Source organism: Syngnathus typhle, linkage group LG3 (assembly GCF_033458585.1).
Source record: "Syngnathus typhle isolate RoL2023-S1 ecotype Sweden linkage group LG3, RoL_Styp_1.0, whole genome shotgun sequence".
Lineage (NCBI taxonomy): Eukaryota > Metazoa > Chordata > Actinopteri > Syngnathiformes > Syngnathidae > Syngnathus > Syngnathus typhle.
Window position 1 is genome coordinate 14,165,774 of NC_083740.1, and position 15,387 is coordinate 14,181,160.

General features: G+C 42.0%; 1 protein-coding gene across 1 annotated transcript in view; it reads right to left on the reverse strand.

Moving 5' to 3' along the window:
* The window catches only part of LOC133151396 (teneurin-3), a 286,876-nt gene that overhangs the window by 123,562 nt on the left and 147,927 nt on the right, over positions 1-15,387 (reverse strand). The window contains exons 12-16 of the mRNA XM_061274374.1: positions 4,314-4,460; positions 2,511-2,641; positions 2,160-2,248; positions 1,498-1,617; positions 401-533 (exon numbers count right to left, since the gene is read on the reverse strand). Coding sequence (XP_061130358.1) covers positions 401-533; positions 1,498-1,617; positions 2,160-2,248; positions 2,511-2,641; positions 4,314-4,460 — 620 coding nt within the window. The remainder of the gene's footprint in view (positions 1-400; positions 534-1,497; positions 1,618-2,159; positions 2,249-2,510; positions 2,642-4,313; positions 4,461-15,387) is intronic.

Consider the following 15,387-nt stretch of genomic DNA (forward strand, 5'->3'; position numbering starts at 1 on the left):
GTGTCTCAGCAAAGGTCCAGGACTGGTGTCACAGTCACAACATTCAATTTCAGAATTTCAAATCCAAACTACAAATTTTCCCATTTGAAGTAATCCCGCAAGAGACTAATGCTTGTTGCCAGCCTTTGGTGTCATACGTTAATGTAACACAAATGCTGCTGATTAGGTCAATAAAAACAATACAGTTTATGCAACCACCTTGTTGTCATGGCATTTACGTAAGTTATTTTATTGGACAACATTTTCTATTGAGCTATCTCTTTTGTTTTTTCAAATTATTGGAAAAAAATGTTTTCAAAAAGGCAGTGTAGAGTGTAAATTGAGAGGATTGTTATGAAGCTTATTCTGTACTAGGGAAGCATTCTTGCCTGAGCCAGTAATGAAAACAGACATAGCTCACCTTCTTCATGGCCAGAGTGTCCATCACATAGAATACTTTCCAAGGCACCCACACAGTTCGATACTGGGTCAAGAACGGAGCACGTTCGAAACTTAATGTCAGGGATGCTCCACCATTGACCAGTAAATCGAACCTGCAGCATATAGGATACGAATGGAATTGAAATGAAAAACATTTGGACAATAGACGTCATTAAGCTGCTTCTGAAAATATAAAAAAAATGTTTAAAACGATCAAACGTGGCACATTCAACTGGGCAAATATCAATAGTTGCTGAGTTACGTACATACTAGGGGTGTAAATCGCGGGTTTTGTCACGATACGATATTATATCGATACAAAGAACTACGATACAATATTTGCCGATATCTTAAAGCCTGCTGTGATTCATTCATGCTCTACGATCAATTTTTTTTTTTAAATAAAAAATATAGAACAATATCCTGATTTATAACAATTCATACGCAAAATCAACAAGGTACTGCAAACTCTTTATTTAGGAAATTACAAGAGTATTGTAGTATACAAAGTGCTTATTTTAACACTGAACTTTGATGTCGTGTTTTTTCTTTAAATGTGTGGCGAGATTTGTGCTCCCTGAATGCACGTGTCTTGTCCGTTGAGCCATCTTTTCTTTGGAATTCAAAGTGCTTCCAAACGAATGACTTGAAGCCTAAAGGGGAGTAAATTTCCTCGTCTTTTTGGACACTAGCCATAGCACCAGCCCAGGAGCTGCGCACTAGTTGTCGACTCCCCTTTCACGTGCCTGCTCTGCTCACAACACAACACGCCAACACAACACTGCTCCCGGAAAGAGGAAGCAAGCAACAATGAACTGGATTTCAAAATAAAGTCGCGTCTAATGTCCGAGGTCAAACACGGCGATATAAATCGATGTTTACCTTTAGCATCGATGCCAATAAATCGTAGAGCATTATATCGATTAATCGATGTGTATCGATGAATCGTTACACCCCTAGTACATCCGTATATATATAAAGTGGCTGGCAGTGATGAAATTAGGGTATAGCAACATAGGAAATAATTTACATTAAGTTGCAGTATTAGCAGTATATATTATATGCTTATATACGCACATGCCATCGTTCCGTGTAACAGTGTATCCATGTTCAGGGTAGTGGACGAATGACACATTGACTCCAATCAGGGGTGTTCCATCAGCTGTCAAAACCTGACCCCGGATTATTGACACCAAACTGGAAAAAAGGAAATCAAGACTTTGTTATTTGCAGAAGGCTGCTTCCTTGTTATTTACATTATCTTGAAAAAACTCCATGAAACAGGTTATGTTTCAGAAAAACATAACTTTTGCATTATTTATTCAAGCCACATCATCTTGGTTTAAACATGTATGCAGATGACCTATTAGTAAATCATAATTAATAACAGTTTGAAAAACTCAATGGGCACTCGTGAAACTGCATTTAGTGCCTTACATTAACAGTACAACAACTATAATATGCATTTTCAAATATGGCCCCAGCACAAAGTCTCTTAAAATTACAACTCATAGTTTAAGTGCAGTTTCATTACTATAGTGTAGACATGCAAATACTAGGATAGGATATTGTAATAAATTCTGATTCTGATTGTCCTGAATTGTCCAACAGTGCCATATGGTCAATGATACAAAGAGCTATATTTCTAAAAGAGTGGATTTTACTGCGATGATGGTGTGAGTATAAGACTTTCAATATACTGTGTATTACTTCAATTGTAGGACGAGACGCAATCTTACCTTTTATTGAATGGACTGTCACTGGATATGACATGAGTGGACTCAGGACCAAGGAGGAAGTGGATGCGCTGGTAGAAAGACCTGGCAGTCTGAAAGAAAGAAGAGCAACAATCAAAATCCATGCAAAAAAAAAACAAACCATCAAATGAATGTTCATTCGAACCATCTTAGTCACCGTATTTTCCGCACTATAAATTGGTCCATATATAAGGCGCACCTGATTATAAGGCGCACTGTCGGCTTTTGAGAAAATTTGTTGTTTTTAGGTGCGCCTTACAGTGCGGAAAATACAGTAATCTGATATTCTATTTTTATAAATTAGAAATCAAACTCAAGAATGAATGCTCAAACCTGCTGAGGTGCCAGTGAAGAGGAGAACTGGACAAGGACTTCCACTGGGTCAGGTGATCCTTTGCAATACAACTGGTTCTGACAGGAGGGCTGCAGACAGCAGTCTGGATCCATACAATCAGTCAAGCCATCTGGAAACACAGACACACAAGCGCACGAGCACACGCGCACAAACACACACACACACACACGCACGCAAACACAAACCCCGAGGAGAGTTTTGGACTTGGGAATTATTAGCTCACGTATTGGGAGATGTCAGTCAAAATTTCAAGTTGGTTAAATGGGAAAAGAGATGGAAAGTAAGAATGGGAAAACAAGCAATAAGAGGTAATAGGGGATAGCGATGGAAATTAGGAATACCGTAATGGCCCGAATACAAATGATTATAAAATGACCCCCTCTTTTTCAAGACTCAAGTTTGAAAAAATACTTTTTGAACAGCAAATTAATTTTTTATACAGAAAATAATTACAGTACATCTGAAACAAATAATTATAACAATATATTCAAGAGAAAAAGCATGTTATTTTGCCTCATTCAAATCATGCAAAAACTCTCTATCACATCTTAATATCTGAACATTTAAACATGTAAACTGAAGTGCAATCAAATTTAGAAATGAATGGCTTCTGGTTTTGGAAATGTAAATAAACCAACCTACTGTGATAAAACAACAAAATTGCAATAACTGCATTAATCATCAAAGTGAAGTCTAACTGTAACTGTAGTCTTGAAACAAATCTGAATAAGGAAAAACATTGCAATAAAATACTGCAAACTAGTTTAAACTTGAGAGTAGCTGTGCTCTGTCATGTCAACATTACACGTAACAACATTACACCTCACGAACATCCTGTGTCACTGTCCTCACATTTTCTGTTGTCTCTTCTCTTATTCTCTTCTCTTTTCTTTCTTACCACTATTTTTTATTTTTCTTCTTCGTGCTACCGCTATTTTTAGTTTTCTTCTTTGTGACAGGGGTTCACTTTGGCCTGGGGAGTTCAGCATTCGCTTTAAAGATATCTGGCGCCATCTAGCGTTGTGAATGGGTATAATTTCTAGACCCCCACTTTTTCCGTCTTACTTCAATGCAAAAAACACCATCTTATATTCGGGCCAATACGGTAATTAGCAATCCAGCAAAAACAAAGTGGGAATCTGGAAGGAGTAGAAGATGGGGAACAGATGAAGATCAGAGAGAAGAATGGACACATAGAAAGAGTTATATGTCAGGTAACGTTATCTGAACTGCTAATTTGTGCCTGTGAGTTTATCAAAGTCAGGTGTACTTCTGGTAACTACCATTAAGATTACATACACGCTCACAAAAGCACCCAATGTCTTCCAGGCTCATCTCCCTTTGCAGTCTCCTGTTACCTTCATGTTGTTTTCCCAGGTCTCTGCTACATTCCCATCCAGCAGAGTCATGGCTTTTGGCTTTAATGTTGTGGTATAAAGCAGCATCTGCTGCTGTTTATTTTTTTTTGTTTTAGAAGAGATTCCTGTCCATCTGCCTTGCAAGGTTACGAAACCAATACTGTTTCACAGGCTCGTCCTATCCAGAACAATTCCTAACGTAAATGGTTACAGAACCATACATTTTCTTTTTGCTAGAATAGGTTAGACTTGACCTACATATTACAATAGGACTCATTCAAAGTTCATAGCACAGCAATATGTACTATTGGGAGCAAAAAAATTGGATATTAACTGGTCTTCTGCCTTCTGCAACACAGCTCCAATTAAATAAATGTCAAGTACATAAATATCTTTCATCCACTTAACGATATGTGAACATACCTCCTTCATTGTCTTTGCCATCAGTACAAAGGGTTTCCATGGCTACATGACATCCTGCTCCTCTCCATCCTGACTGACAGATGCAGTGCCAGCCACTGGCCTCTAGAGTGCATCTCCCATTGTTGTTGCAGAGACCTGGACAACCCTCTGTGCAGGACAAAAAAAAAAAAAAAAAACACATTTCCAGAGTTAGAGCAGCGTGAGTGGGATGGAATCACAGGTGGCCAGTAGGGTGTGAAATAGGTTTCAACCAATATACATTTTGGAAACTTGGTGGAAATGGTAAATCACAATGTGAAAGATGAGAGTGTTTCCTTCAGCTCAGCAAACCCAGAGAAACTAAAGTAAGGCCAACATGGGAAAATAAAGTTCATTCAATGAAAGAGGCCAAGGTGAGGAGTTGTCAGCTGGGTCACATCCTTCTAGAACACACTAAAGGCCCCTCCAGGCTCATTCTAATGAAATTAAAAAAAAAAGTTGTGATCTTTAACATTGTACCATGACGTTATCCACATTAGCCTCAACAATTGTTAGAAAAAAAAAAAAGATAAATGGCTTGGGCTTAAAAATGAATTACACATATATTCTGTATGTACATAAATGAGTAGAACAGAACAAAATACAAATGTATATTAATTCCCTAAACATACTGTATAATTAGGAAATAATTATCAGATGTACAAATATGCAATATGCAATTCTTTGTGTGAACAGACTAGTCCAGTTATCATGGTACCGTAATTTTTGGACTATAAGTCGCACCGGAGTATAAGTCGCACCAGCCATAAAATGCCCAAAAAAGTGAAAAGAAAACATATATATGTATATAAGTCGCTCCGGAGTATAAGTCGCCCCCCCACCCAAACTATGAAGAAAAAACGCGACTTATAGTCCGAAAATTACGGTACATGATACTTGTGGCAATGTATATAAGAAACCTCCCTAGTCAAAAACAATCCCTTCCAAGATGTGGGAGAATTTGCCTTGTTTTGGTTTAAAAAAAGTCTGCTGATTATATTCAGGGTGACAATTAATTAATTTGTATTCTTAAAAGTATCATAAAACTCATCTGTTCATTTTACACTTCATACAGTTTAGTTGCAAAAACAATAGTTTTAAGCGTTACATTTTTTTTGTCATTTTTTGGTGATCTGACATTTGAGATCATTAGTCTTGTGTGATGCCGGACAAAATTATGTTTCAAACTCTGAGCATATACTTTTTTTGTGTGGGAAATTTGACTTGGTGGATTAATTGTAAATATTTGTAAAAGCTCAACTAACTGGCACTATACTATAAATGGAATCTAATGTAATAACTCCAATGCATTCCAGATGTCTTGATAATCTGATTATTGAATGTTGCAAATGTTTTGCATTGATAATTATATATATATATATATATATATATATATATATATATATATATATATATATATATTAGGGGTGTAACGATACATCGATACATATCGATTAATCGATATAATGCTCTACGATTTATTGGCATCGATGCTAAAGGTAAACATCGATTTATATCGCCGTGTTTGACCTCGGACATTAGACGCGACTTTATTTTGAAATCCAGTTCATTGTTGCTTGCTTCCTCTTTCCGGGAGCAGTGCGCCCGGCGTTGTTGTGTTGTGAGCAGAGCACGCACGTGAAAGGGGAGGCGACAACTAGTACGCGGCTCCTGGGCTGGTGCTATGGCTAGTGTCCAAAAAGACGAGGAAATTTGCTCCCCTTTAGGCTTCAAGTCATTCGTTTGGAAGCACTTTGGATTCCAAAGAAAAGATGGCTCAACGGACAAGACACGTGCAGTTTGTAAATCCTGCCATGCGGTGATCAAATATTCAGGGAGCACAAATCTCGCCGCACATTTAAAGAAAAAACACGACATCAAAGTTCAGTGTTAAAGTAAGCAATTTGTATACTACAATACTCATGTAATTTCCTAAATAAAGAGTTTGCAGTACCTTGTTGATTTTGCATATGAATTGTTATAAATCAGGATATTGTTCTATATTTTTTATTAAAAAAAAAATATATCGATCGTAGAGCACTATATCGCGATATATCGTGAATGAATCGCAGCAGGCCTTAAGATATCGGCAAATATCGTATTTCTTTATATCAATATTATATCGTATTGTGACAAAACCCGCGATTTACACCCCTAAAATATATATATATATATATATATATATATATATATATATATATATATATATATATATATATATATATATATATATATATATATATATTCCTGCAGGGTATCTGATGACACAGAGGCACTCATCATGGCTGCACAGGAACAGGCTCTGAACACCAGAGCAATAGAGGCCAAGATCTACCACACCAGACAAAACCCAAGGTGTAGGCTGTGCAAAGAGGCCCCTGAGACAGTCCAGCACATAACAGCAGGGTGTAAGATGCTAGCAAGAAAAGCATACATGGAACGTCATAACCAAGTGGCTGGCATAGTGTACAGGAACATCTGTGCAGAGTATGGACTGGAAGCCCCAAGTTCAAAGTGGGAAGCACCCCCTAAGGTGGCAGAGAACGGGCGAGCCAAGATCCTGTGGGACTTCCAGATCCAGACTGACAAGATGGTGATGGCGAACCAACCGGACATTGTGGTGGTGGACAAACAGCAGAAGAAGGCCGTTGTAGTGGATATAGCAATACCAAGCGATGGCAACATCAGGAAAAAAAGAACTTGAGAAGCTAAAGAAATACCAGGGCCTCAAAGAAGAGCTTGAGAAGGCCTGGAAAGTGAAGGCCTCGGTGGTGCCCGTGGTCATTGGGGCACTTGGGGCAGTGACCCCCAAACTGGAGGAGTGGCTACAGCAGATTCCAGGAACAACATCAGACATCTCAGTCCAGAAGACTGCAGTGCCAAAATACTGCGCAGAACCCTCAAGCTCCCAGGCCTCTAGTAGAGGACCCGAGCTTGGAGTGGGGAGACCACCCGCGGAGGGTGAGAGGGGATTTTTTTTTTTTTTATATATATATATATGTATATATATATACTCCGTGAGTCGTCACCTTACCGTGGTGGAGGGGTTTGCGTGTCCCAATGATCCTAGGAGCCTTGTTGGCTTCATGCCCCCATGGCAAAAAGGTCCGGACTGAGGGGCCAGACAAAGCACGGCTCGAAAAGCCCCTTATGACGAAAAAGACATATGGACTCAGATTTCCCTCGCCCGGACACGGGTCACCGGGGCCCCCCTCTGGAGCCAGGCCTGGAGGTGGGGCTCGAAGGCGAGCGTCTGGTGGTCGGGCCTTGACCCATAGGGCCTGGCCGGGCACAACCCTTTCCATGGGCTCACCACCTGTGGGAGGGGCCAAAGGGGTCGGGTGCATTGTGAGCTGGGTGGCAGCCAAAGGCAGGGACCTCGGTGGTCCGATCCCCGGCTGCAGAAGCTGGCTCTTGGGACATGGAATGTCACCTCTCTGGCTGGAAAGGAGCCCGAGCTGATGTGCGAGGCAGAACAGTTCCGACTAGATATAGTCGGACTTGCCTCCACACACAGTCTCGAGAGGGGCTGGACTCTCTTCCACTCTGGAGTTGCCCACGGTGAGCGGCGTCGAGCAGGTGTGGATATACTTATTGCCCCCAAGCTGGGCACCTGCACATTGGGGTCAACCCCGGTGAACAAAAGGGTAGCCTCCCTCCGCCTTCGGGTGGGGGGACGGGTCCTGACTGTTGTTTGTGTCTATGTACCAAACGGCAGCTCAGAGTACCCACCCTTCTGGGAGTCCGTGGAGAAGGTGCTGGAGAGCGCTCTTTCTGGGGACTCCATTGTTCCACTGGGTGACTTCAATGCTCACGTGGGCAATAACAGTGAGACCTGGAAGGGCGTGATTGGGAGGAACGGCTCCCCCCAATCTGAACCCGAGCGGTGTTTTATTTTTGGAATTCTGTGCTCGACACGGATTGTCAATAATGAACACCATGTTCAAGCATGAGGGTTTCCATGTGTGCACTTGGCACCAGGACACCCTAGGCCGCAGTTCGATGATCGACTTTGTCATTGTGTCATCGAATTTGCGGCCGCATGTTTTGGACACTCGGGTGAAGAGAGGGGCGGAGCTGTCAACTGATCACCACCTGGTGGTGGGTTGGCTCCGATGGTGGGGGGAGATGCCGGTCCGACCTGGCAGACCCAAACGCTCTGTGAGGGTCTGCTGGGAACGTCTGGCAGAATCCCCTGTCAGGAAGAGCTTCAATTCCCACCTCCGACAGAGCTTTTCCCACGTCCCGGGGGAGGCAGGGGACATTGAGTCCGAGTGGACCATGTTCCGCGCCTCCATTGTTGAGGTAGCCGACCGGAGCTGTGGCCGTCAGGTCGTTGGTGCCTGTCGTGGCGGCAATCCCCGAACCCGCCGGTGGACGCCGGCGGTAAAGGATGCCGTCAACCTGAAGAAGGAGTCCTATCGGGCCGTTTTGGCCTGCGGGACTCCGGAGACAGCTGACAGGTACCGGACGGCCAAGCGGAACACGACTTTGGCGGTTGCTGAGGCAAAAACCCGGGCATTTGAAGAAATTGGCGAGGCCATGAACAATGACTTCCAGACGGCTTCGAGGAAATTCTGGTCCACCATCCGGCGTCCCAGGAGGGGGAAGCAGTGCACCGTCAACACTGTTTACAGTGGAGATGACTCGGACTCGGGACGTCGTGAGTCGGTGGGGAGAATACTTCGAAGACCTCCTCAATTCCACCGACACGCCTTCCATTGTGGAAGCAGGGCCTGGAGACTCTGAGGCGGACTCTCCAATCTCTGAGGTCTAAGTCACTGAGGTAGTTAAGAAACTCCTCGGTGGCAAGTCCCCGGGGGTGGATGAGATCCGCCCGGAGTTCTTAAAGGCTCTGGAAGTTGTGGGGCTGTCATGGCTGACACGCCTGTACAACATTGCGTGGACATCGGGGACGGTGCCTCTGGATTGGCACACTGGGGTGGTGGTTCCCCCCCTTTAAGAAGGGGGACCGGAGGGTGTGTTCCAATTACAGGGGAATCACACTCCTCATTCTCCCTGGTAAGGTCAATTCAGGGGTGCTGGAGAGGAGGGTCCGTCGGGAGGTCGAACCTCGGATGAAGGAGGAGCAGTGTGGCTTTCGTCCTGGTCGTGGAACAGTGGAAAGCACCCTCGGCAGGATCCTCGAGGGGGCATGGGAGTTCGCCCAACCAGTCGACGTGTTTTGTGGACTTGTGGAGAAGCCGTTCGACCGTGTCCCTCGGGAGGTTCTGTGGAGGGTTCTTAGGGAGTACGGGGTGCCGAGCGAACTGATGAGGGCAGTTTGGTCCCTGTATCACCAATGCCAGAGTTTGGTCCGCATTTCCGGCAGTAAGTCGGATTCGTTCCCAGTGAGGCTTGGGCCTTTGTCCCCAATTCTGTTCATAATTTTTATGGACAGAATTTCTAGCCGCAGCCGAGGCGTTGAGGGTGTCTGGTTTGGGGACCTCAGCATCGCGTCTCTGCTTTTTGCAGACGACGTGGTGCTGTTGGCTTCTTCAACCCGTGATCTCCAGCTCTCACTGGAGCGGTTCGCAGCCGAGTGTGAACCGGTCGGGATGAGGGTCAGCACCTCCAAATCCGAGTCCATGGTCCTCGATCGGAAAAGGGTGGAATGCCCTCTCCGGATCAGGGATGAGATCCTGCCCCAGCGCAGGATCTACAGGCGGATCAGTGCAGCATCGGCAGTAATGCGGACTCTGTACCGGTCCGTCATGGTAAAGAGAGAGCTGATTTTGAGCGACACACATGGTTTAATGAACTACTTAATTATGTTATATTTATTTGATATATAGTTTAGTTTAGTATAGTTTAGAGTAGCAATGTGTATCTTGTTAGATTTCAGTAGTTTCCGATTGTCTAGCGAGGTCGTGAAGGTAGCGGGGGGGGAGACGGGGAGAGCGATCCAGGGCGCTTCCTTCGAGCACACACTCATATGTTGAGCTCTTGTTTTGTGAAATAAAGAGCCGGTTACCAAACCCACGTCACTGCTCCCTTCTCCCCCAGGTAATGGATCAAAATCACAAGGGGATGGGTTAAATGCAAACCCAGATGTGTGTGTGATGATCATTGGGACTTTAATATAGTTGTATAGCATATAACTATGTTGTACTCCCCAGGAGCACCAGCCGCAATCGGCGGCATTCGGGGAGTCCGCGCAGCAATCGGCGGCATACGGGGAGTCCCGGCTGCATCGGCGGCGTACGGGGAGTGACTATAATATATACGTAGATCTGTGGAATAATTGGAGCCACAACTGACGACGAGGCTGACGTCAGCGGTGCACGTAGTTCCGGAGTGAACAGCTGTGTGTGTGTGTTTTTTTAAGTGACACAGAAGACGAAGATTCCGATGGATTTATTGATTTGCAGTGACACGGATGATTCGATAAAATTGTTGTTTATATTATTGTTATTTGATATATAGTTTATATATTGTTATATGGGCTTGTGGAATAATTTGAACTGCAACTGACGACGAGTCCGACGTCAGCGGCGCGCCGCACACACACGGTGTTGTTTACAGAAAGGACGAAGGATTTGATCGATCGATTTATGGATTTGAAGTGACACAGATGGTTTAATATACGTGTTATTTATGTTATAGTTATTTGAATAACTGTTAATGTTACATCAGGCCCGTTCTCAGCTCCTCGTTTGTGTTTATGTCACGTTAGCATACCGTATCGTTTAGCCTGTTGTTGCTGGTTCATATCTCTTCTTGGTATTGGATTTTGTCGAAGAAATTTCCCCCAAAATGCGACTTATACTCCGGTGCGACTTATATATGTTTTTTTTTTCCCTTTATTGTGCATTTTATGGCTGATGCGACTTGTACGCCGGAGCGACTTTTAGTCCGAAAAATACGGCATATATATACATACGTACGTATATATAAACATTATTATTCTATAATTATCAATGCAAAATGCTTTTCTATTTTTTTTCCTGTGATTTTTCTATTTTGATTTAATTTATTTGCAGGAAACTATTGGCCATCTCAATAAGAATGTTCATATACTGCAATGTGGAATTTATATATTAAAAAAAACACCTGTCTTCAAAAACCCATATTGGTTCAAGCCTCAAAGAAACATTGTGATATAAACCAACAAATGAGCTGTCAGTCTATTATACAATTTAATGACAAAGAAGACAAGTCAATTAAACCAAAGGTGAGACGACTGAAATGTTGTAGTTTCACATGAACCACTTGGATAGCCTACAGCCAAACGATTTATGCACTATATAGCTTTAAAACGAAATTGCTTTTCAAATGATTAGTCATTTAGATTATATAGATATACAATAATACATAATTCTAAGGGGGCAGTGAAAAATACACAAATATGCAACAAATATTTTAAAGGATGTTAAGAGCAAATCACAAGTGCAATTCGATACCAAGCAACCAGTTAAACAATTGTACTTTCTTTAAAATGAAGTTCCTATGATTCACATTTGCAACACTGATTTTCTTTAAACCAATAATTAATGCCTGTGGGGGTTACAAAACACAGGTTCAAATCCATGTGAAAACACAACCGGCAAAGAGAGCCACACAAAATCCGATGGTCATATGCATGCTATAAAGACTCTACTTGATGCATCTCTGAAGCATTCCACACAGCTCATTTGCAAAACTTTCAAAAACAAAGCAAAGCCTTGATGAGGAGACAAAATGAGGAATGGAGCTTTATGAAGAAGGGTGGAGGTACAGGATAGAGCAAGGCATCATGAAGATAATCAGAAGACAGAGGGACAGTAAGTTGCTAAATCAACACAAACGTTTACATCAGGTCCCCCAGTGCAAGACATCAGGGGCACATTTTGGACTGTGGTGTGTGTGTGTAAGATTACCAATAATAAAAAGCCCCATTCCTAAAATAAATATACATATAGCACAAAGAGCACCAACATAGTGAAAAAGATACAACTACATGGAAGAGGACACGTAAAGAACAAAAGAAAGAAAAAACAAACAAACCATAATAGTGTTTGAACTGTTTGTACTTTGGGACATTCAAGCCTGTAAATAAGCATTTGACATGAATGGATTACCTTTATATCCTGAGAAAAGGAGAGGGCACGAGGAAGAGAGGGAGGAAAATTAGGGAAAAAAAACATAAATTGAACAAAGGCAGCAAAATACACTTGGCAATGAACAGATAGATGGAATTTGCATCCAAAAGAAGAGCACAGCAAGAGGGGCTGGGATCATGGGTGTTAGAAAAATGTATATATATGTTATCATGCGTTCTCTAATCAATGCTTTACCGCAATATTACTGCAATATATGCTTGCTGTTTGGCCTTGCTGTTTTTATGATGTACCACAGAAGAGAAAAGTTACGGCTGGGTCAGACAAGACGCAGCTGACAACTCAGCAAAAAGAAGACATCTACCGAGACAGTTCCTTTCTAACAAAGACCACTTTGTTAGACAACATGCCTCATTGCTGTCTTGCACCCCAGATGAACCTCCAAGTGACCATTAAAGTCAGGGTTTTCCAAACTATCTTGATCGCAGGATTATGTTGGAATGTATGTAACCAGTAATAACTAACCTAGCTCGTCTCATCCTACACAAGGTCGTAAAACATCCGTTGCTATGTTTTGACTAGAGGTCAAAGGTTTTCTTTTCTATTCAGTCCACTTCCCACAAGTTCTTATCAGTATGTAAACACCTAGTGATTTTTCCTTACGAGGCAAAGCCTACATGCTTTCCCCCTCTCCTTTAGGGGCTTTTTGTCTCACGATTGTGGGTAGGGCAAATCCAAATAAAAAGAGCGGGAGTGTATACAAATATTTAGTGTAGTGAGATTGTTGTAAGCTATCTGTACTGCACTCCTCGCGAGAAAATACTTAATATTCTGTCTCACGTGTGGTTTGTTTGCTGTTGCTCTTCTCTTAACAGTTATTCAGTCAATGAATTAAACCTGACAATGGGAGTGCAGTGAAGGAAAACTAACAGAGAAAGATTCAGTCACTATGTCTGATGTATGCATTCATACACACACAAAAATATATAAAACATATAAAACCGTTTTTGCTCCCATTTTCATGCCGTCAGCTCAAAAAATAATCTGAGAATTTGTCTACATAGGCCAATTTCTCTCAAATATTGTTCAAATCTGTCTAAAACTGTACAGTGACCACTGTTGCTTTGGCGATCAAATCCATCCACTCACAGTTGTGGCATATGCTGACTTTTGCAAAAGTGTGCCATAGAGTGCCCACAATAAAACCTCACTCTAAAATGTGCAGTTTTACTTTAGTGGGGCTCTGGCGTTTGGCAGAAGTTTCAGAAAAACACTCACAATGTGGTGTGACCACCATTTGCCCCACGCAGTGAAACACATTTGTATAGAGTTCATTTGGTTGTTTATTGTGGACTGCAGAATGACTTAAATGGCTGCGCCAAAGTGTTGGATACTGGCCGAAGAAAAACATGATGTATGCCAATGTGTAGCATGGCATCGCCTTGCATGTCAGATTTGGCTTCCAAAGAATCGTGTAGAGATTCTTGCAATGGGAGCCTGTGCATCCGCATGCTGCAACATGAGGTGATAAATGGCACAACAATGGGCGTCGGGATCTCATCACTGTATGTGAATCGAGAATGCCATCAATAAAATTAATCTGTGTTCATTTTCCACAACATAGGCCTGCCCATACCAAAACCCTACTGCCACACTCGGCCCCACAACCCACAACATTGACATTACCAATGACCTCACCCGCACGACTACGCATTTGAGAAAAAAACATTCAGTCATAGGGTACAGCTCTAGTGGACATTCATGCAGTCAGTAAGCCAATTACACGCTCAAAACTTGTGACATCTGTGGCATTGTGCCGTGAAATAAAACTGCTTACTTTAGGCCCGCTGCACATCGCTTGATACGACCGAATCAGACTGGATAGACATAGTAAACTGGATAGATGGATAGATACTTGATGCATCACATTAGGGAAATTGGACAGATAGATTTATGAAAAATAATTCAGGAAAATAGGTTTTTTGAGCACATGAAAAAAGTGTTTTTAGTTCAAGTCCTGAAAAATGAGTGGAAAAACAAGTGTCTAGTTTTGCCTAAACAAATAGTAATGAAAAAACTGAAAATACAATATTAAGTAACCTTAGAACCAATTATTCGACACTTCAAATTATAAGTTTAAAGACAAATTAAAAAATACCCATACCGAGACAAATAACTGAGAAAATGAGTAGGTTGCTTTATAATAATAAAATAGGTAAGGAATAGAATCGATAGGTAATTGATAAGAACCCTATCAAAAGCTAATAACTGTTGATGTAAAGGTGTTGATGTAAAGCACGACATGGTCTATTAAACGTATTTTTCTTAATTTCATAACGCACTTTTAGTGTACATAACGCTATTTAACGAGCATTCATTCTTACAGACTCAAAATTAGCCTACATGAGTCAAATACTGCCACAGCATAGTGAGCCAATCTTAAACAAGCTCACAAAACAAAATCCTAAAAACGGGTACCGGTCTGTGGGTCACTTGGTATCGGGCTGCCAAGCCACACAGAAAAAAAAAAAAACGTTTTTTTTTTATCGACGATCCCGGTCACGTGACATGTTTCCCCAGTCGAGCCCGCAAAGCTAGCAAAAATGAGTACGAATTTATTTTGAAAAATATAAAAATATTGGCGATTCTCTCCCAATTACAGTCAAACCTCGGTTTTCGACCACAATCCGTTCCAGAAGGCGGTTCCAGAAATGAATTGGTCGAATTCCCAATCTATTTTTCCAATTACAAATAATGGAAAAAAATTTATCCGTTCCAAGACTAAAAAAACCCGCCTTTTTAAGCATTTTTTCATTTGCGCATTTTTGGCCGATCACAGAACTGCAGCGCATCGCCTAACGCTCAACCGTAGCGCGCCTCCGACCGCGCAACTGCCCCGCGCTGGTCGCATTATTGTGACAGAGCCGTCGCTAAAATTAAGAAAATATTTTTAAAGTCCTGACGTACTTTCCAAAATTTAAGTGGATCTCAGTGCGCAGGGAGCTTAAGTCCTACTT